General features: G+C 38.4%; 2 protein-coding genes and 1 long non-coding RNA gene across 7 annotated transcripts; 1 reads left to right on the plus strand and 2 right to left on the minus strand.

Moving 5' to 3' along the window:
- Positions 1-431: 431 nt before the first annotated feature.
- Positions 432-5,182, minus strand: LOC139775144 (probable serine hydrolase). Of its 5 annotated transcripts, none has more exons than XM_071710928.1 (6): positions 5,066-5,182; positions 3,461-3,598; positions 3,328-3,372; positions 1,607-1,842; positions 905-1,252; positions 432-789 (listed from the first exon to the last, which is right to left on the minus strand). In XM_071710928.1, exons 2-6 carry the CDS (start codon positions 3,519-3,521, stop codon positions 538-540), a joined length of 942 nt encoding a protein of 313 aa, XP_071567029.1. In that variant the 5' UTR covers positions 3,522-3,598; positions 5,066-5,182; the 3' UTR covers positions 432-537. The 5 variants fall into 5 exon arrangements, with proteins under 5 accessions (XP_071567029.1, XP_071567027.1, XP_071567025.1 ...); XM_071710926.1 differs by having other exon boundaries at positions 4,952-5,101; XM_071710924.1 differs by lacking the exon at positions 5,066-5,182 and adding an exon at positions 3,808-4,263.
- A 1,919-nt stretch (positions 5,183-7,101) lies between these two features.
- LOC139775151 (AH receptor-interacting protein-like) lies at positions 7,102-9,830 on the plus strand. The gene is made up of 7 exons (XM_071710940.1): positions 7,102-7,610; positions 7,938-8,035; positions 8,126-8,305; positions 8,383-8,551; positions 8,734-8,920; positions 9,007-9,149; positions 9,243-9,830. Exons 2-7 carry the CDS (start codon positions 7,961-7,963, stop codon positions 9,443-9,445), a joined length of 957 nt encoding a protein of 318 aa, XP_071567041.1. The 5' UTR covers positions 7,102-7,610; positions 7,938-7,960; the 3' UTR covers positions 9,446-9,830.
- A 10,416-nt stretch (positions 9,831-20,246) lies between these two features.
- On the minus strand, positions 20,247-22,807 carry LOC139775156 (uncharacterized). The gene is made up of 4 exons (XR_011718752.1): positions 21,865-22,807; positions 21,641-21,765; positions 21,302-21,382; positions 20,247-21,203 (listed from the first exon to the last, which is right to left on the minus strand). It is a non-coding gene; the product is annotated as an uncharacterized lncRNA (long non-coding RNA).
- Positions 22,808-24,065: the final 1,258 nt, after the last annotated feature.

The following is a 24,065-nucleotide window of genomic DNA, read 5'->3' on the forward strand; positions in this document are numbered from 1 at the left end:
CATCCGCACTTGTCGATTCACGTTATACATTATATTCTTACATGGACTTTTCGAAATCATTTTATATTATTTCTATACGACTTCGCGCAATGCTACAAAAATATATATTTTCGTTTTATGAATTTATCTATCTAGAGCGCGTGTTGTGGATCACGCTTTTAAAGCCATTAAAAGACATTTTATGGGATTGATATAGAATATCGCGTTTCCTCATGTTTATTGTTTGTCCGACTGTAGTTCGAACCGGTTCGTTGTATTTGATGATTACTTAACTGTCAGGCATTAATACATTATTGCCGCCGCTAGTGTTCATTGGACGATGCGTAATGTTTGCTGACCTTGGTGACCAAAGTAGACCAAGACGATTATATTAGGTATTTTATTTCATTTTTTTCATAGCAAACTTATGAAATAAATCACAAAAAAAGATATTAACATTAAATAATTTATTAACTACCACGTACATCACGTGCACATCCTAATCACAAAACCTTATCTTAAGTAACTGCATTCGTTAATAACTAAACGATATTACTATTAATTCTGTAAAAAATTCTTGATTATAGGCGCAATTTTTTCAGGCTCATTCAAATGTACGTGATGCGTGCCTTTCACCTCATGATATTCAAATTTCCTAGCTCCTAGTTTTATGACGTCTAATACTTTCTGATAATTTTCAGGTCGTCCGAATTTCATTCCAGGAACAGCACGAATGTTGAGATAAGCACATTTTATCTGAGATGCGTATTCAAGTACTAAATCTAGAGACAACATGCCTAAAAGGGAAACCTAAAAAGGAAATAAAATAATTTTAAACAACATTAAAATACGTTATTCTTAGAATCAAATCTACGTTTCACTTTTCGCTAGATAATATACTGTACAGTTAATTAAGTCTTTTTACCTTTAGTCTTGGATCACGAGAAAAATAATATTTGTCCTTTTCATATGCTTGTTGCATACCACGTTTCATTAATATTTCTGCTCCTTCCTTCGTTATAGAACCATCATATGCTTGTTCTACTATCTCAACCATTTCATCGTAATCGTAGCATGGTACACTGTCCAATGTTAACAATTCGTAATTCAAAAATCTGTCAATGTATTCTCCGGTGAGCGCAGCCGTTTTCTTTTCATCCATTGTGCTCGGACTAACGATATCCAAACTTATAAGAGCATCGACTTCATCTGGGTATGATGCTGCATATAGAAATGATATACAACCACCCAATGAGTGTCCAAGAAGTCTGACCTATTTTCACAATACAATAAGCTTAACTTAATACATATGCAACGTATAACAGTACATATTAGATAGTGCAATATTATTTTTTGTTTTGTTATTTCTATATACATAAAATTCTAAAACGCACAATAACACATGTATGTTAAAACATTCACATTAACATAATTCCCATATTTATAAAAAAAAAGCCATGCAGTACGCTTGAAGGAAACATAAATATAATTGCAATTCAAGTGCAAACAAGGATGACTGTTAGATATGTATGAGACTGTGAGAACACATAAGTATCATATTGTTGCAAAAGATTGTAATATTGATCTCAATTAAACAGTGAGTGGGTAAACTTATCCACTCGCTAACCTTATTCCATTTGAAATGTTTAACAATTCTACGAAGGAATATGACACCGTCCCAATAGACATAATAGAATTGACTCTTTGGGTAGTGCGAAGATAAACCGTGCCCCGGCATATCCAAGCAAAGAACAGAAACGTCATCGGACAGCAATGGCATTAACGCGTCAAAACTGCCTGCGTTATCTTGGCGCCCGTGTAATGCCAGTATCGGTTGGAGCTCACTAGGACCCCACCATTTGCCTGCAGGTAAGAGTCCCATAATTATTTTATTTTATTTAACTTTTTTTCTAGCTTATGACATCAAGGCGCGGATCTTGCTCCAATAAACTTGTAGCAATTTGTTAAATGAAAAGAGATGAATTTTATAATCTTAAAAATGCAACAAAGTTACAGCTGAGTTAAAAAGCCTTTCTTGTCCATTATTTGAGGATTTAATGTAACACATAATATACAGTTATACAACGATACTTTGCATAATCTAATATCTTTAGAGCCACACTTCGACCAAGCTCCGATTAACTTAATCGTTGATTAGTCCATTGGAAATGACTAATCGCATTTGTCAATCTATTTAATGAGCAAATGCGATTGGTCATTTCCAATGGACTAATCAACGATTAAGTTAATCGGAGCTTGGTCGAAGTGGCCCTTTAAACAATCAATGTGCTAGTATTTAAGAGTTGTAATATTTGTATCAAATATATTACGCATACATATAACAGTCAGCCTTTTTAAACATTTTTATTAATAATCACAATGTATTTAAGCGCAATGTGAATATGAAATAGCAAATGTAATAATGCGCTATATCTCAATGTTGAACGTACATACATATAAATGCCATTGCAAAATGTAAATATTCCAAATTAAAAATGCAAATTAAGTGATTGGTAGTATAAATAGTTTTCACATACTCCATAAGTTAAGCTGCAATTGCATTTAACTTCTGCAAAATAAAGTATATAAAACCCATGCTTTTTTCCCATGTCACCGTTATACTTATAGACCGCTGTTACACGCCGCCCTTAATCGGGTTTAATAACATCGGTAGTTCTTAGGCTGGCAAATCACAGCTATTCTCTTCTTCTAAAGAATGAGTGTGATTGGCTAGTCTAAGTACTACCGATGTTATTAAACCCGATTAACGGCGCCGTGTAACAGCGGTCATAGTTTATATAAAAAACAAGATTTACATATCGCTGTATAACATTGACTCGCTGGCTAACCTTGTTCCACTTGTAATATTTAACAATTCTACGCAGCGCGATAACCCCATCCCAAAATACATAGTAGAACTGTCCGAGTGGTAGATGAGAGGAAAGGCCGTGACCAGGCAGATCTATACTCAGTATAGCTATGTTCGGCAATAATTGTACCAAGGTGTCAAAAGTGCTCGAATTGTCCTGCCAGCCGTGTATCGCCACTATAGGCTGCTTATCTGCCGGTCCCCACCATTCTCCTAAATTTATCAGTACGTTGAATTTTATGTGACATTTATAGAGTCGTTAACGCTTTTTAATTTACGGTGTCCTCGAGCTAACTCTCGCGAAAACATATTTACGACATGTGTCCGACATTCTCCACGGGTGCGACAATATTACGATTATATTGCATAAATACGTGATATAGAGTAAAATTATCTTTCCATCTCGAAACGCCGATGTACTTTACGATATCAGACGAGATCAGAATACACAAGACGTAACCTGGTACCCTGGTACTGACCTCTAATGTAGCCCCATGGCATCGGTATCTCTACTTCCTTGACATCTGCAGAAAAGCGGATATTCAATTATTGTGCAAAAAGATACTTTTAAAATATTTTAAATAGACGAGATGGCAGTGTCGAAGAACTAACCTCCTTTCTTGTATCCATTCGTGGCACTTTCAGCCGAAACCTTTCTCTCCTTAATATCCATGTCTCGACGTGACGGTTTCCGACCAAAATTCAGGCTTGCTCGACAGAACTCGTGGTTCTCGTGTGCTGTCAGTAAAACTGCAAATAGAAAAATCGTCGATCACTATATCGACCGCACAAAAGAGCAACCTCACGGCCACGAATCTTGGGGAAGATGGATTTCGTTTTTCAGCGGATACGCGGACGCGGACATTCATCGAGACCTTAAAAAAAACTCACATATTTTGTGTGTATCCGGAGGCACGGAGGCTGAATTCGTCCGTGAAAAAGAACGTCGTTCTCGTCACCTGTTTCTCGTCGAGCGCGACGATTTCGTAATCATCGCTTCTCGAAGGTCATCATATGTTACGAAGACACGTTCTGATCTGACGTTCAGGAAATCGATAATTGATCGTCGGCCGCGTTCGGAGAAAACTGTGCGGCTCGCGTGCGTGACTATGCTGTCTGTGTGAGCGGACTGACACAGCCGGTATTTATAGTTGAATCTTAAGACCGTCTTAAGTACGATCTTAAGATGTCATTAACCAATCACAGAGCCGTATTAGCATCGTTAGCGAATCGCGCGTCTAATAACAATAAAGCCCCTTGCACAATGCTGACAATGCCAGGCAACAGCAGGCAACAGGCAATAGGAACAGGAAATGACAAAAAAAAAAAACGTTAATTACAACCTATAAAATTCGTATGCTACGATTGGTTGGCAACAGGCAATAGGCACAGAATTTCCAAGGTGACGGAAACTCTGTGTGTCTATTGCCTGTTTCACTGTTTATTCTGCATTTATACATAATTTCTGATTTCTATTCCCTGCTCCTATTGCCTGTTGCCTGGCATTGTGCAAAAGGCCCTGCGAATATTACTGTAATAAATATTAATAAATATTGGGATATAGAAATGTGAATACTCTTATATTTATATCTTATATTTTATTCTTTTCCATTGTGCGTTACGTTTAATTATTATTATTTTTCTAATTCCGATTCCTAATATTTAATATTTATTCTTGTGCCTAAATATGTGCTCTCTATTGTGCGCAGGGCCTAACGGGACGACGCGACGTCACTGGCGGCGTTGGCGTTGGATCGCGCGATTGGTCGGCTCCCGCACGCGTAATCGCGGAGCGGCGTGCTTTTGAATCGATTTATATTTCGCACTTCCGAGAGATAATAGGCACGTGGAAAAGAAGAAAAGTAATAGACGCGCGAAGGGAAAGGAATAGATAGAGGGGGGAAGAGAAAGCGATCGTGTGAGAGAGTGCAATGCGATATGCCACTGCGCATTTAAGGCTCAGTCACAATGAGAAAAATAAGGAATAAGATAAAGGAATAAGGAATAAGGGAATGTACTGAAGTGAGATGCGACATTCCCTTATTCCTTATTCCTTTATCTTATTCCTTATTTTTCTCATTGTGACTGAGCCCTTACTTTTACCTCTATATCGCGCAATCGTTGTCTCGCCTATTCGCTTAGTCACGGCACTTCCGCCTCCGTGCCTCCTCTGCTCTGCTCCTTTCTTTCCTAACGCAGGTGTCAGATGTCAATTACCTCGTTTGAACTTTCGCGACACTGGAGGAGAAGCCGAAGAGAAGGAGGAAGGAAATCTCGGGGCCCCGATAGATTCGCACGCGCGAATCGCAGACCTCTCGCCGCCTGCAGATATATACTGCCGATATTTCTCTGGCGCACACCAACCATTCCATTAATATTAATGATTATTAATGATAATATTATCTTATATTGCGTCATGTTTTTTTTACCGCACGAACCAAACCGGTGTATCCTGCGACTATTAATACGTTTACGCGAGCGTTATTACATCTGTAGTAACTTACGATAATTCCTTCGCGTGCACAGGATTTTGTAGTAACTTAATTACGATAATTTACTCCGCGTAAACGAGTGAATTATCGTAAGTTACTACAGAAGTAACGCTCGCGTAAACGTAGTATGTTACGCGTGAGACACACGGGGGGTGAGACACGAATCTGTTGAGGTAAAACTGAAAGGTGAAACCCAGCGTTTTGCCGAGTAGCGAGCTGTCGTCATCTTGACATCAAATGACGACATTTTAGTCGTCATTTTTGACGTCATAATGACGACTAATGATGCCAGCTTTTGCTACCTGAGTGACCCAAGCTTTCAGGCGACGATGCAAAGAAAGGAGATTATAAAATACAGTGCAACAATGCCGAAAGTTCACTATAAATTATTGATGAGAACTGAGCGCAGCACAATGTAGATCTTTGTTTAATAAGTAGGCCGGTTCTCTTCGTTGAAATAATCGCAATTAATGCAACGCGTCCTAATCTATATACATATATAAAAATTAGAATGTCTCTGTGTGTGTATATGTTCCCTTTAATTGTTAATTCCTAAGCCCTTTGACCGATCTGGATCAAATTTTGCACAGTTTATACTCTCTAGATCCTTGTGGAAAATATAATTAAGCTACCATGAAACCCCCCTGGACATCCCACCCTCTCCCCCTGATTTCATCCCTTCAACATTGATAATATATATGCAGTTGGGCAACGCCAGGTAGTTTAGCTATATATATATAGTGTTAGAAATAATAATTGATTCGATTTTGAGGGAAAAATCTAGAATTTCTTATAGAGAAGGGAATAAGAATTGAGCGAGATTTCGGGTCGGTTGGTTGAGAAAGATGGAATTCGTTAGGTAGGACTAAATTAAATTTAAGCATAGTTATAATTTCGTGGAGAAGCTAACAAATAAAAAAATTACTTTTTATTGTTGCTACACGGGTAGCGCGATAAAAGATCTAATTTTACACTAAAGACATGATATTAGGCATTGTTTGTTAAAGAATCGTCTCGGAGAAAATTCGAAAATATTAGTAATCTTGAAACTTTATTGCGACAGCAATTTTGCGGCACGTAATGTTCGCGCATAAAATTTGAGCTTGTTTTTGCATATGCGAGCGATATGACTTCGCGCGACAAGGACGTGTAAAACTAGTTCGTAAAATCGTCCAACATTCTTGTAAATGCAATATTTAATTAGAAGCGTGACCTCGCCGTGCGCAGCCGATATTTTCACGTTCGCCGTTCGTGATTACGAACGCCTGATGCAACGTGCAGCTATCGAGTAATTAATTTTTCAAATCTGAATAAATTAGTCCTGGCGTTCGCGCTTTCGGACTCCATAATTTTTTAACACGATTTTAACGTGATTTCAACAAAATTAATATCTGACATCGTAGATTATATCTCATTATTATCTGAACACGTTGAGAATCGTACCTACGGCGACGAATTCTCTCTTGGATTTCCTGGAAACTTGATTTGCTAAAATTACTTTTTTACGCGATATGAAAAAATATTTTCAAAGGCGTAGCGTGATGTCATGTAGTTTAATTTAAACATAAAATATCTATATATATTTCGGATAAATAAATAAATATATGTATTTATCAGTAAGATATATTACTACGATTTGTGCAGCGATCAAGTTATTATAACTTTCCCTTGCGGAAGTGTGAAAAGTGAAAAATTTCACATGAACCTTAATTATCACGTGACGTGTTTTGTGCGATTATGTAATTTTAATCAGAACGAGTGGAAAGTGAAAGCCAAAAAGTTCCGCTCGAGAAATTACATAACATATAGTCTTGTTAAAATCCTATAAACTTTTGTTTAACCCATTTTTTTCTAAAATCGAAAAGAAAAGAAGTTTGGAAGGGGATCATTTAAAACGGCATTCTATATTTAATAAAATATCTTTTAACAAAAAACAAGAAAGCGCAAAAGGGCAATTTTAAAGGGCATATATATATATATATATATATATATATATAATGCAATTACCACACTCCACAGTATAACCAGAGAGGTTTCTCTCTGGTATATAACCATCATCCTTTTTCAGAAAAATTGCGGAACCTTAGATCGATATGATACTTCGCTAAAATGTGAAAAATGCAACAGGTGCAATGGAAATAAGGAATAAACTCCGATTTTATTGATTATTCGTTTTCGATATTTGTTCAATACGTAAGGGTGATATCACTAGTCCCTGCCTGCAAGTAAAATCTGATAACTCGACGAAATACCGAGCAGTAGTGTAATAAGTGAGTTTTGCATAATCATTATTCGGTGATAAATCATAATACAATGATAATGATTGCAAGTTATTTGTTTACAAAAATATACTCTATTATTTATATATTTACGTATAAGGATTAAAGTTTTGCCATATTGTTCTTTAAATAAATTGTTGAGGTTATGAAGCTGCTTTCAAATTAAGCTTTCAAAGATCATATTGCTTCTGTACTTTAAATTGCTGTGATAACATACGTGGCGAACATAGTCGTAACATTTTGCCTTAATAATCAGATCAGACCAAAGTTTCTATCAAAAGTACAATATTCGTTCTTCAAATATTATCCATTATTTAGATACCCGCACATACCCTATCATAATGGATAACGAGTACATAGTCAAAACTGTTCTTCATGCTGGGTCAGAAATGATTAATTTTGTACCAGGAACAAAGGTACGTGTATATCCTGTTTTTTCTAACCATACAAGATTTCTACTTGTAAACTTTGTTATGAACGGTTACTTTTAATTAGCTTTCTTCTAGGTTATATTTCACTTTAGAACCACAAAATGTGATTCCGACAAAACAGTGATAGATGACAGTAGGACGATGGGAAATCCAATGGAACTCATATTAGGGAAGAAATTCAAGTTGGAAGTATGGGAAGCAATTGTACAAAAAATGGCATTGAACGAAGTCGCCTGTTTCAAAGTGCATAAAAGTGTATGTTTGTGATACTTATTGCTGCAACCATCATGCACTTAACGTGGAGTATACTTTTATGATGAATCCTGTTTTAGCTAGTGACTACATATCCTTTTGTCTCCAAGACACTAAGAGAGGCTGGCAAGCCCCAATCACAAAAACGTAGTCATCACTGTTGCGGCGTTACTCTCCAGAATGAAGGCATTGGGTATGCCGATCTGGACGAACTTATAAAATATCCTCAAGATTTGGAATTTACAATAGGTACAAATATATAATCAATAAAACATCATATACTTCATCAGAACTAAATATAAGAATTTCCAATATACTTTTAATGATTTTTTACATTTATCTTTCTTTTTCACAGCGTTAAAGTGCAAAGATAGATTTTAAATAAACCTAGAAAACAGCAGGATTAACAAAGAAACTCTTGTATCTTACAGAGCTTGTCAAAGTGGTATTGCCAAATGAATATGAGAAAGAGTCGTGGCAAATGACAGAGAATGAGAAGCTTGAAAGCATTCCGCATCTGAAGGAAAAGGGAAATGCTTTATTCAGAGAAAAAAAACATGACAGCGCATCTGAAATATACGCAAAGGCGATAGGAATATTAGAACAACTCATGCTAGCGTAAGTCTTTGAAACTCGATTGTGCGATTAAGACGTAAGAACACGACCACATTATAAATTGTAATAAATCGATATTTGATTTTTAGCGAAAAACCGAACGATGAAGAATGGTTATCCTTGAATCGAATGAAGATACCATTGCTTTTGAACTATGCGCAATGTAAACTGTTGAATAAAGAATATTATTCAGTTATTGAACATTGTACAACAGTTCTAAAAACAGAGCCAGGTATGTAGAAATTTATTACAAGATCAACATCAGGTTGATCAAATTGAAAAAAGCAATATCAGAATACCATAGAGTTTTCTTTTTTACTTAAAGATAATGTGAAGGCACTTTATCGAAGGGGTAAGGCTTACATTGGTGCGTGGGACGAAAAAAATGCCACCGGAGATTTAAGGAAGGCTGCTGAAATTGATCCCTCTCTACAGAATACTGTCGAAAAGGAATTACAGGCATTTGCAGCAGCCATCAAAGAGAAGGACAGTGTACAAAAAGAGAAATTATCAAAAATGTTTAAATGAGCTTATAAACCTCATTTCGATGTTATTAACGTGAAATTAATTCATAAGTATTTGCATCGAGTCAATTTATATAAATCGTTTTCTTTTTTTAAAAAGAATAGACTAGCTTTTTATTAGCTTCCATCACTAAATGCCTATATCTATATTCTGAAAACAATATTAAATCTATTGTGTATATGTGTTAGAGATTTAGAGAAATAATCTATCGCACAAAACATATCTTTATATAAATTTCTTATCGTGCAAGTACTTAAGAGATGAGAATTATGTGCATTAATATAAATCATTGTAAAAAGAATACTATTATTGATGATAAAAGAACTGATATATTTATTATTTATTATTATAAATAAGGGACAAGAAAATAAACTATATATATTATTAACACTCATGTTTTAATGTGAAGTTTTGAAAGGTACGAAATAATGAACCGATTTATTATGTAAACGTAATTATTTGAGATTTGTTAATTATCACGCAGAGCACATCATGTTTTTTTTTTGACACATACGAATAGTGCCATCTGGGCTGCGTTCGGAAACGTCACCCGGGTCAGAGAGAAGGATGAGAGTGGTCATGCCCGCATTTTAGGTGGTCCCCGTCCATGAGCGCCTCTATGTGCACAAAACGTGCACATTGAACTACGTAGCCATGTCCACGAAAATTTCTGATGGGTAACGCGTTATGTGCACGCTCTATTGGTTCTGTTCCGTGCTATGTGCACGATCTTTTGGTTCTGTTCCGTGCTATGTCGAAAGCGTCGGTAATGCATAATACTTGTATGGAGGGGATGTGCTGGCCGCGGCGGCCGCGCTCGACGCTCGGCAACACTCGGCAAGCTTCGAGCCAGTTCGAGCGAAGAGAGAAGGACAGACATACGATCTGCTGTCTCCTTATTATGATGTAGCTGTAGCTGCTTAGCACGCATTTCGGGTATCGCGTCTCGCGTCTCACCAAGCGTCGAGTCTCGAGTTGGCAAATCGACGATGCGTTGCGTTACATTTATGTTTCCACTTACGAATTTTAATTGTTATGTTTATAAATATATATTTATTTAATTATATTATATATGAAATTTATAAATATAAAATTTACAAATATAATTAAATAAATATTAACAAACATAAAAATTAAAGTTTGTAAGGATAATGTATAAAAATAGCAATCCTTGTTTTTGCCCATACGCTTTTTTATCTGAAAAAAGTCCTACATTAAAAACATTAACTTTAGCACAGTATAGCATAATATTTAAAAATATTTAAATGCATAATAATAATTAAATAAATATTAACTATCGAGAAAAAAATTGTAGTGTTGTTTTTACTCTTATTAAGTATATAATTTTAGCTATCCATGTTTAAACGACCAAATCACGAGCGCCAAAAGAGAGATATTGGATTAAAATAGAAACAATTTATTAAACAAACAATACACACGGTTAACGTTTCGACTGTACTTATAGTCTTCTTCGGAACGGATTGCTATGAAAGAAGAAAATAAATATCAAAAAACATGATAACGTGTTTAAGTTAACATTTTAAAACATTAAACAATCTCTTAATAATAATATAAATAAAATAAACAATCTAATTCAATCACAAATATAAAAACGCCGAAATAATCGAATAAAACGATGACAATATAACTATAAAATTTATTTATATTGAGAAGTAAAGAAGGTAATCTCTTCCATCAGAAAAAAATGTAAAAAATTGTTAAGGAGATATTCTGGTTTGAAAAGTCATAAAGAAAGATATTTTTCAGGAATTTTTTGCAGGGAAACGAAAAGAGCGAATAACGCTAAACTGTATATACATGTTTATTTAGCCTTATTTTGAAAATATATTTTTAGTTTTAAGTAATAAAAATGCTCTTCTTTTCCATATTATATCCTGTCATTAGAAGGTGTAAATGACAGACGCGAGACGGTGTAAATGATTCTAGCTGTTCTAAGTATCTGAAACGCAAAAACCAAAAATTTTTTTATTCAGGAGAAGTGTGGCTATCGTCTGAACTAGAACTAAACTAATATTTCCATTCTGGCGGCCTTTTTATTAAAAATATTATAACTTTTTTCGAAACTTTGGAAGTATTTTATTAAAAGAAAAAAAAACTAATAAACGTATAATGTTTATTCTAGTTCAGACGATAGTCACACTTCTCTTCTGAATAAGAAAAATTTTGGTTTTTGCGTTTCTGATACCTAGAACAGTTGGAATCATTTACATCGTCTTTCATTTATACCTTATTCTAGTGACCAGGATATAACATAGAAAATAGAGCATTTTTGTTACTTAAAAAATAAAAATATATTCTCAAAATAATGTTAAAAGAACATGAAAAGTTTAATGTTATTCGCTTTCTCCGTTTCCTACAAAAAATTCATGAAAAATACCTATTTTTACGAACTTTCAAATCAAAATACTTCCTTAATTTATTATTTGTTATTAATATATATTGTTGGTAATTCATATATAAGTAATTAGAAAGCATATAGTACAAAATAGTTTCAATATTCAAATTATTGCAATAATGAAGAAATCAATTATTTACAATATATTTACATTTTCTTCTGTGTCTGTATCGTATGTATTATTGCAGACAAGTTTCTTTGCACGTTTACATTTCTTTTGCAGATTTTTTACAAGCTTATCTTTCACAAGTGTGATATGTCAAATACAGACAAGATTTTTGCACGCTCATCTGTTATAAGCGTAATGTCAATTGCAAGATTTTCATAATCAAACGTTCAACATTTTCGACATTTTTCTACAAACGAGGGACCAGCAATATCGTCCGCAGCATGTAGCCTCATAGGCCAGTCAATTTACGGTTTTAATCGAATTTGAATTCGGAAGTTTAATTTATGTGCCATTCGATATAGTAAATGGCACTGCAGATATAAACATATCAATTTTGTGCTTTGTAAAAAAATAATAACAATAAAATATAAATTATAAAAAATTGGTCCCTTTCGACCTTTTACTCGAAACGCTGCGAAAACCGTTCGAAATACAGCAAAATTGCACAAAGATAATTTTGTAGAGAATTAAATTTCCTATAAAAAGATCCGGGAGGAGGGCATTTCTCTTGTAAAATTAATAGCTCAGACATGAGCCGAAGTCGCGCGATCAGGAATTCGCCAGTCGCTAGCTCTGGTTAGTTGTAAAATTCAATATCAATACTTTAGCATTGAATGAAAACTCTCAAAAAATTCAAGGCTTAACTAGGTAAAATAGGAAAGCTATTTCTGGGTTCAAACATTTTTTTATCGATAAATTCAAATTATGACAGTTGTGTGACAAAAATTTATTTTTCGTTCGATACTGTATAACTTTGATCGGCTATATCTCGGAAAGTATTAACCGGAGTTCTATTCTTCCTCTATGAGAAAGCCAAATTAATAAATACTTATTATGCATCAAATAAAACACAAGAGCTTTCTCATAGAAGAAGCTTTATGAGTGAGCGAAATCAAATGGTTGATGAAGCAACGTGCAAATTCTTAATTTGCACACTTAACAATGGTGAAGAAGCGATGTGCAAATTCCTATAGGAATTTATTAATTTTGAATTCGAAGTATAGGTTCCAATCGAAATCCGCATGAATATAGAAACCGGGCTAATTAAGAACCAGCGCGGTAAATGATGCGCGAAAGTTTTATTTATATTTTTATTTTACATATTTTCCAACCTTTGACTGCGTGACGACTAGATTTGCCAGACTTGAAACACAGAACCTGGAAGAAAGTTCCAGGTTCGAACCCCCTGGCAGAGGTAATATTTTTCGCAATGATTTCTTTACAGTTATTTAGATGCATATAGCATCAAAAATTAAATCGAATCGATTTAATTAGGTGAAGGGGGGGATGATTTTACTACTCCAACCGGAGCTGTGTTTCAAGTCTAACAAATTTAGTCGTCAAATGTTAAATGTAACGCAACGCATCGTCGATTTGCCAACTCGAGACTCGACGCTTGGTGAGACGCGAGACGCGATACCCGAAATGCGTGCTAAGCAGCTACAGCTACATCATAATAAGGAGACAGCAGATCGTATGTCTGTCCTTCTCTCTTCGCTCGAACTGGCTCGAAGCTTGCCGAGTGTTGCCGAGCGTCGAGCGCGGCCGCCGCGGCCAGCACATCCCCTCCATACAAGTATTATGCATTACCGACGCTTTCGACATAGCACGGAACAGAACCAAAAGATCGTGCACATAGCACGGAACAGAACCAATAGAGCGTGCACATAACGCGTTACCCATCAGAAATTTTCGTGGACATGGCTACGTAGTTCAATGTGCACGTTTTGTGCACATAGAGGCGCTCATGGACGGGGACCACCTAAAATGCGGGCATGACCACTCTCATCCTTCTCTCTGCCAACACTAACTCAATATACATGTGTGTGTTGGTGTATCTGCGAGCACATCCGTGAGATATAAGGTCTGTTTTCTGTTGCTGCACTGCTGAACTAGTGCACTCTAGTACAGAGTTCTGTACTACAGAGTTCTGTACTACAGAGTTCTGTACTAGAGTGCACTAGTTCAGCAGTGCAGCAACAGAAAACAGACCTTATATCTCACGGATGTGCTCACAGATACACCAACACACACATGTATATTGAGTTAGTGTTGGTGACGCCGCCATGACAGGACTGGACGCCATGGCGCCATCTGCCCCGAGTTTTACACCAAACATTCCTAATTGGCTGTGTGGCTTCACAGAAGATAGCCAATGGCCCCTCAAAAGTCGAGACCAGCATTTCCGTGCTTTGATTACCGACAGACTTTGCCCCTTACCGACAGACTTTGCCCCTAGGATTGAGTCCGGACTAACCAGAGAGAAGGATGAGAGGCGCAATGACGGCGATTTTCTTGGGACGCTTTTGCTAGGCCGTACAGTAGCGCCACACATCCACTTTCAGGAATTGGAACTACGAGTCACATCCACTTTTCGATAGTGTCGATGAATTTGGTTCAAGTCCGTGCTATGTATACATCCACTTTTCGATATTGTCGGTCTTTGATGGTTCGTGTACGAACTACCCAGCTGGAGGGGATATGCTGCCGCAGCGGCGGCACGCGCCGGCTATGCGACGTTGCCACGATGCCACGCATTTTGGGTATCGTGTCTCGTGCCTCGCCGACTGCCAAGTCGACGATGCGCTACGTCATATTTATAAATATTTATTTAATCATATTTACAATTTTTATATTTATAACTTTTAAATATGCATATATATATATGGAGGGGTTAAAGCCATAGTGATGGTGTAAGTCACTTTTTTTAACCTATCGAGTTAAGTTCATAGATGCAGTCTACACATGCAGATATGTTGAAAAAAGAAGAAAAAAAAGTGGTCAAAAAAATTGACTTACACCACTATGGCTTTAACCCCTCCATATATATATATGCATATTAAAAAAAATATATATACAATATTTATTTATAAATGTAAAAATTATAAATAAAATGAAATAAATATTTATAAACACTAATTCAGGAAGGCAAAAATTTAGGAGTTAGCTTTAGGAGTAGAGAGAGCTATGTATAAATGAAATATATATTAATTGTTACTTTATTATTTATTGAAGATTATTTTTGGTAATAATATGTTGATGCCCGATATATTTTTTTCTTCACCAGCTCCGCCTCTTCCTATTCTTCTGCCTCTGCCTCTTTCTCGGCCTCTACCTCTCCCTCGCATCGCGATAAAACAAGACAAAAAGAAAAAGAAAAGGAAATATGTGTGTGTGTGTGTGTGTGTGTGTGTATGTGTGTGCAGCGTTACAGCGTAACATATGTCTTAGATCTTAGATTGTTATCTATACTAATTTATTTTGTAAATATACATATACATAAAAAAAATATGTTTTACGCTGTTATATATTATTTATTATATATATAGAATATTTAAAAAATATTAAAAAATGTACAAAAGTAAATACGAAACGCACATATTTATTTTATTTTAAAAATTTATTGAAGCAAAAACATTTTAGTAAACAGTTTATACGAATTATTTATTCAAATTGTTTGTTATTATCTAATAATTTTTGATAGTATATAATCTTGATAAGACTTTCTTGCCTTGCCCCCTTGCCTTGACATGCCCCTTGCCAAGCCTTGCCATGCCCCCTTGCCGTGCCATGCCCATCCCTCGCTCCCTCGCTCCCACGCTCCTCGCTCACTATCTCTCTCTCTCTCTCTCTCTCTCTCTCTCTCTCTCTCTCTCTCTTTCTCTCTCTCTCTCGCTCTTTCTCGCTCTGCTCCTCGGGCGGTTTATTCGTGGCCGCTCCTTCGCCGGCCATCCTCCGGCATGCGTTTAATCCATCGGCCATCCACCAGCCATCCTCCGGCGTGCGTTTAATCCACCGGCCATTCTCCGCCGAGCGTTTAATCCATCGGCCATCCACCAGCCATCCTCCGGCGTGCGTTTAATCCATCGGCCTTCCACCAGCCATCGTCCGGCGTGCGTTTAATCCACCGGCCATCCTCCGGCGTGCGTTGAATCCATCGGCCATCCACCAGCCATCCTCCGGCGTGCGTTTAATCCACCGGCCATCCTCCGCCGAGCGTTTAATCCATCGGCCATCCACCAGCCATCCTCCGGCGTGCGTTTATTTCATCGGCCATCCACCAGCCATCCTCCGGCGTGCGTTTAATCCACCGGCCATCCTCCGGCGTGCGTTGAATCCATCGGCCATCCACCAGCCATCCTCCGGCGTGAGTTCAATCCACCGGCCATCCTCCGGCGTGCGTTTAATCCACCGGCCATCCTCCGGCATGCGTTTAATCCATCGGCCATCCACTAGCCATCCTCCGGCGTGCGTTTAATCCACCGGCCATCCTCCGGCGTGCGTTGAATCCATCGGCCATCCACCAGCCATTCTCCGGCGTGCGTTTAATCCACCGGCCATCCTCCGGCGTGCGTTTAATCCATCAGCCATCCACCAGCCTTCCTCCGGCGTGCGTTTAATCCACCGGCCATCCTCCGGCGTGCGTTTAATCACTCAGCCATCCACCAGCCATTCTCCGGCGTGCGTTTAATCCATCGGGCATCCACCAGCCATCCTCCGGCGTGCGTTTAATCCATCGGCCATCCACCACCCATTTTCCGGCGTGCGTTCAATCCACCGGCCATCCTCCGGCGTGCGTTTAATCCACCGGCCATCCTCCGGCGTGCGTTGAATCCATCGGCCATCCACCAGCCATTCTCCGGCGTGCGTTCAATCCACCGGCCATCCTCCGGCGTGCGTTTAATCCACCAGCCATCCTCCGGCGAGCGTTTAATCCATCGGCCATCCACCAGCCATCCTCAGGCGTGCGTTTAATCCACCGGCCATCCTCCGGCGTGCGTTGAATCCATCGGCCATCCACCAGCCATCCTCCGGCGAGCGTTTAATCCACCGGCCATCCTCCGCCGAGCGTTTAATCCATCGGCCATCCACCAGCCATCCTCCGGCGTGCGTTTAATCCATCGGCCATCCACCAGCCATCCTCCGGCGTGCGTTTAATCCACCGGCCATCCTCCGGCGTGCGTTGAATCCATCGGCCATCCACCAGCCATTCTCCGGCGTGCGTTCAATCCACCGGCCATCCTCCGGCGTGCGTTTAATCCACCAGCCATCCTCCGGCGAGCGTTTAATCCATCGGCCATCCACCAGCCATCCTCCGGCGTGCGTTTAATCCATCGGCCATCCTCCGTCGTGCGTTTAATCCATCGGCTATCCACCAGCCATCCTCCGGCGTGCGTTTAATCCACCGGCCATCCTCCGGCGTGCGTTTAATCCATCGGCCATCCACCAGCCATCCTCCGGCGTGCGTTCAATCCACCGGCCATCCTCCGGCGTGCGTTTAATCCATCGGCCATCCTCCGGCGTGCGTTTAATCCATCGGCCGTCCATCAGCCATCCTCCGTCTTTCGTTTAATCCATCGGTCATCCACCAGCCATCCTCCGGCGTGCGTTTAATCCATCGGCCATCCACCAGCCATCCACCAGCTATCCTCCGGCGTGCGTTTAATCCATCGGCCATCCACCAGCCATACTCCGGCTTTCGTTTAATCCATCGGTCATCCACCAGCCATCCTCCGGGGTGCGTTTAATCCATCGGCCATCCATCAGTCCTCCTCCTTACTTACTCGGTTAGGAGGAGCGCGTGCCCCGAGGTCGTGCCCCGGCGGTCACGGTGTTCTACAGCCAAGCGTGTCAGAGTGGCGTGAGGCCTCGCGGCCGATCGCCGTTAATACTCCCGCGTGATCCGATTCGAGGGACGCCAGGGTTTTGTTTTAATGTCTGCACTATAGTGTAGACATTATGTGTAGCCATGGCTCGGTGTTTGGATAACTTTATGGGACCAGTATAACATGCAGCGTCAATGAAATTAGAAGTTGTATCGTTAGATAATGAAGATATGGAAGGTGTTGAAGATGTTGTGGATTGACAATTTGTTGCATTGAAAGAACCACTTTTGTAGCAGTATCTTTAAGAATGCTCTGTAAATTAGGTATGAATAAAATTTAGTTTATTATTAGATAACTGATTAAAATTAGTTAAATATTTCCGCCAATGGCTGCCGAGCCATAGTTACAATAGGCGGCCGATAAGTGGCGGCGGCGTCACTTGTGAAATGATTAATTTGTTAATTTTTCAATAAAAATGCAATAAATCATTAAAATAATGATGGAGCAATAAGGAGCAATCGTTCTATGCCGGATTTAGTTGCATAGAGTTATTAGAAATATGTTTTTGAGTGAAAGTTATAACTTTTACGTTTTTTTTAAATATCTTAAAAAATAATAATTTTAAAAGGAGAGCAATTGTTGATTCTGAGGGAGCAATTAGGGAGCAATCGTTTGAGCTATAGTTTATTAAAAAATATGAACTTCCAGCGCCAACTTATTTCCGGTGATTTCAGCAGTGATGTCAGATGCTCGACGCTCGGTCAGCCGCGAGCCGGCGAGAATCGTGCTAGGCTTCTCGACGCTCACGCTCGCGCGCGCGCACCTAGGTCTTGTCGTACTTATTAATTACTTATAATATTTATTGATTTTATATATATACATATAAAATAAATAAATAAATAAATAAATAAATATAAATATATATAATATATAATATAAAAAAAAATATATATATATATATATGAAGCCGAGACCGAGGATTAATGAACAATACTATTGTTATTATATAATAATAAAGAAAACTTATTTTGTAATTTGAAAATAATTTCTAATTTTTTTATTAGCAAATCGTTAACTTTCCTAAAGTTGTTAGAAAATATGCGAATAATTTTAATGATTGTCAAATAATTTTCCTAGTTTATATGTATTACATAACAACTTATTGCGAAAAAACCCTGACTGAGATAATATTTTTTCGCAATAAATTCTTTACAGTAATATTCGGGGAAAGAGGGGATGTTAGATACGATTTGTATCAGCATCAAAAATTAAATCGATTTGCGATTTATTTAAGTAAATTTACTGTTCTAACGAAAAAACTGTGTTTCAAGACCGACAATTCGTTGGCGCGCAGTTTAGTTCGAAATAGTATTAGAAATTCACACGGAAATTATTTGCTACTTAGATCCTAGCTCGGACTTGATGGCGTTCTTATATTATATTAATTTAATGTCAAATATACAGTCTTAATAACTAATTTTTGAAGAAAATTTATAGTTTTTAGAGAAAGAAAATTCTCGAAATTATCGATGATTATACGTGATATAAAATTTGAATATCCCATTTGTTTTCAAACTTTGTGCGCTCGCCGCAGTGACTATTGTTAAAATGCAATGCATTCTGCGCTCGCCGCAGTGACTACTGTCAAAATGCATTCTGCGCTCGCCGCAGTGACTACTGTCAAAATGCATTCTGCTCTTAGCGCTGTTTATAATGTGCAAATAAAATATACGCTCGCTCATCTATCTGCATTAGTGTCATCTTGTGCACTGTGTTCATACAAGAATTCGTGCAAATGGAGTAAATTGCTACCCATATGTGCACATGGGTGCATTTATATCTTACCGTTTAGAGTACAAAATATCTATTCTCTAATGGGTAGATATGATTGCAACCCGTCTGTAATACACAGCAGCGTGTTTATAATCCAGTAAGTAAATTAATAGCAAATTGTTGCCAATTTGGCATTAAACTCACTTACAAAGAACTTTGCCCATTTTTATAAAGGTTTTAGGCCCCTCGCGTTTAGTAACGAGATTTAAAATGAAAGATTATTGTTAGAAGATCGAAATATTTCTATATAAACATAATCCTTTATTGTAAGTTAATACCGTTCAGAGATACACTCTTTGAAAAATTAGAAAAATGTACGAAATGGCTTTGTTTCATTCGATTTTTCGACGTCCTAGGCACCTCCCTGTGATGACGGATAATAAACTATTTTAATATATCAATTGAAGTACTTTATACAAATAAATTTGTTACTACTGATCCAGCTAATTGCAAGTTTCTGGATGTGAGTCAGGGATATTCAAAATAATTGATTGTAACCATTACCACTATCACCACGGAAAAAAGTCCTGGATGCCGAGAAATCGAATGAAAGAATGCTATATAGTATATTTTTCTAATGTTTCAGAAAGTGTATCTCTAAACAATGTCGACTTAGAGGATTATGTCTGTAGAATATTCTGATCCTCTAACAATAATTTTTTATTTTAGCAAAGTCTCGTTGTTAGACGCGAGGGTTCTAAAATAGACAGGGTTTTTTGTGGCAAATCCAATTATTAATAAAGTGAAACGTGATATAAAATAATGTAAAATCTCATAAAGTGAGAGAATGTAAATGTAATGTTTTATTATAAAATAACAATAAATATTTTAAAATTGAAAAATCTTCCTATACTTATCTTCCCTATAATCATGTAATGGTCATCACCTGCGATGACGTTTAAAATTTCCAAAGAACTTTGTTCCCAATTGCAAATAACACTTATATAATACTAAAAAGCAACGTACATTAAAATATGTTTAACGCATTACATTTGTTTTGCTTTTTCACTTAACTTTTGCATATACCCTACAATAGATTAGGCAGTAAAAATAATCAATAACTCAATAACATAAATGTTTTGTCGTTTATAGATCTTCACAAGTTCGAATTCCATTTCAACGATGACAAAATCTTTTCCTGTTCATATTTTTTATTGTTTCTATCGTATATCGACTGATATCTTTCGGGAGGTCGTATCTTAAAAACTGTCACTTTACAGGATTCGTAAATTTTTGTTTTGTTGATAAGCAACAAACAAGATAGTTTGCTTTACTTTCAAAAGTATAGTGATTTGGAATTAAAATACAGCTTTATTGTTTAATTTGATATTATTCGTGGAAAACAAACGCAAAAACGCAATTTTTATAGATACGACGTACTTTAAAATTGTAATCAAATAAACAAGTTACGACATATTTAGTTTTAAATAACATTTATTATTGTTATTTAAAAATAAATATGTCGTATCTTGTTCATTATTTGATTATAATTTTGAAGTGCAAATTTGTCGTATCTACAAATACGAGAAAATACGAGAAAATTTTGACAACCAATTCATTTTTGGTAATCTATTTTAAGATAGGATGTAGACACTTAGCTTCGGGGTTGCCTGACTAAGCGTTTAAGCAGAAAAACCGGAAATTGTGTAAAATCGACCTCGAATTGTGTAAGATACGACCTCACAGCTTCGCAGGATTCCCTCGCTGCTCCGATGTCACCTTCTGCGTCGTTATTTTCTGAAACATTCAAATGAACGATTCGATTAAGTAAAGACAGAAGAAATAAAAAATTTGTGACATAAATGACATAGTACGTGAAAATCAATTACACTCACCACCTTCTTTTAGGCTGCTCGGGATGTCCCTCGTGTTCCCTCGATGCGAAGCAACGTTGCTCCTTCCCGCGTGGATATTTTCTGTAACATAAAAATAATCGAATCGATTAAATAATTGTCACGCGCATCGAACATCTTATTCGTTATTCAGATTAATATTATATTTTAAATTACTTCTTCGAAAAAAATTTTTACGTTAGAATCAACTTGAATCAAATTTTTCAAAATATTTCTTTTTACTAATTTAAATTTCGAAACACGATTTAATGTAACAACTGAATAAGCACAAACAAAAAAAGAGATTCTATATCTTTAGAAAAAATAAAAAGTAACATTTACCAGAAGTGTTGGTACGCCGATGCCCGATGCCTATCCTAGGCCTCCTCCTCCTCTCAGGCTGCTCGGAATGTCAGCTACGCAGGATTCCCTCGCTGCTCCGATGTCACCTTCTGCGTCGTTATTTTCTGAAACATTCAAATAAACGATTCGATTAAGTAAAGACAGAAGAGATAGAAAATTTTTGGACATAAGTGACATAGTACGTGAAAATCAATTAAACTCACCACTTTCTTTCATGCTGTTCCGGTCTCGAGCCACATTGAGACTCGTGGCAATGCAGTGTGACTTCATCCCTTAAGCAAGAAAAATCAAGAAGCATTTCAGCTATATTGCATTAATTTTACAACGTTTTTGCAATATAGTCGAAATGTTTCTTGACTGTTCTTGCTTAATGGAAATGTAATTGCTGAAAGGAATTAAAAATTATTCCCTACCTACGTTTTAACTAGGTCCCTTTTTTTTTTTTTTTTTTTTACGTGGTGGAAATCTTCCATCACTGGAATCCCCACGACGTCCTGGAGGCAACCCGTCAGCAGTGGCAACCAGTCACGGTGGCTATGCCACCGATCGGGGAGCACCACTGGTCGGGGAGTGCCTCCATTCTTCCGGGGTTTGAGTGACCAGTGACCCCCCTTTCGGGAGGAAGACCCCCCCTTCCCCGGGGCGGGGCGGGGGGAGTGCCGGATTCTGCGGAGAGCAGAACATTAAAGTTCCGCCATTTCCCCGCAGCCTACCGGCTAAAACCACCACGAGTGACCCTAACAGAGGATTTATTTATTACACGCTCACTGCTGAGAAAAGCGTGATGTCGCCGAAGGCAGACAGGGGGAGGATTTATTTGTTACACGCTCACTGCTGAGAAAAGCGTGATGTCGCCGAAGGCAGACAGGAGGAGGATTTATTTTTTACACGCTCACTGCTGAGAAAAGCGTGATGTCGCCGAAGGCAGACAGGGGGAGGATTTATTTGTTACACGCTCACTGCTGAGAAAAGCGTGATGTCGCCGAAGGCAGACAGGAGGAGGATTTATTTTTTACACGCTCACTACTGGAGAAAAGCGTGATGTCGCCGAAGGCAGACAGGAGGAGGATTTACTTATTACACGCTCACTACTGGAGAAAAGCGTGATGTCGCCGAAGGCAGACAGGAGGAGGATTTACTTTTTACACGCTCACTACTGGAGAAAAGCGTGATGTCGCCGAAGGCAGACAGGAGGAGGATTTACTTTTACACGCTCACTACTGGAGAAAAGCGTGATGTCGCCGAAGGCAGACAGGAGGAGGATTTACTTTTTACACGCTCACTACTGGAGAAAAGCGTGATGTCGCCGAAGGCAGACAGGAGGAGGATTTACTTTTTACACGCTCACTACTGGAGAAAAGCGTGATGTCGCCGAAGGCAGACAGGAGGAGGATTTACTTTTTACACGCTCACTACTGGAGAAAAGCGTGATGTCGCCGAAGGCAGACAGGAGGAGGATTTACTTTTTACACGCTCACTACTGGAGAAAAGCGTGATGTCGCCGAAGGCAGACAGGAGGAGGATTTACTTTTTACACGCTCACTACTGGAGAAAAGCGTGATGTCGCCGAAGGCAGACAGGAGGAGGATTTACTTATTACACGCTCACTACTGGAGAAAAGCGTGATGTCGCCGAAGGCAGACAGGAGGAGGATTTACTTTTTACACGCTCACTACTGGAGAAAAGCGTGATGTCGCCGAAGGCAGACAGGAGGAGGATTTACTTTTTACACGCTCACTACTGGAGAAAAGCGTGATGTCGCCGAAGGCAGACAGGAGGAGGATTTACTTATTACACGCTCACTACTGGAGAAAAGCGTGATGTCGCCGAAGGCAGACAGGAGGAGGATTTACTTATTACACGCTCACTACTGGAGAAAAGCGTGATGTCGCCGAAGGCAGACAGGAGGAGGATTTACTTTTTACACGCTCACTACTGGAGAAAAGCGTGATGTCGCCGAAGGCAGACAGGAGGAGGATTTACTTTTACACGCTCACTACTGGAGAAAAGCGTGATGTCGCCGAAGGCAGACAGGAGGAGGATTTACTTTTTACACGCTCACTACTGGAGAAAAGCGTGATGTCGCCGAAGGCAGACAGGAGGAGGATTTACTTTTTACACGCTCACTACTGGAGAAAAGCGTGATGTCGCCGAAGGCAGACAGGAGGAGGATTTACTTATTACACGCTCACTACTGGAGAAAAGCGTGATGTCGCCGAAGGCAGACAGGAGGAGGATTTACTTTTTACACGCTCACTACTGGAGAAAAGCGTGATGTCGCCGAAGGCAGACAGGAGGAGGATTTACTTATTACACGCTCACTACTGGAGAAAAGCGTGATGTCGCCGAAGGCAGACAGGAGGAGGATTTACTTTTTACACGCTCACTACTGGAGAAAAGCGTG

This window comes from Temnothorax nylanderi, unplaced genomic scaffold, assembly GCF_030848795.1.
Source record: "Temnothorax nylanderi isolate EJ_2023f unplaced genomic scaffold, tnyl_v1.0 TNYL_tig0093_pilon, whole genome shotgun sequence".
Classification (NCBI taxonomy): Eukaryota; Metazoa; Arthropoda; class Insecta; order Hymenoptera; family Formicidae; genus Temnothorax; species Temnothorax nylanderi.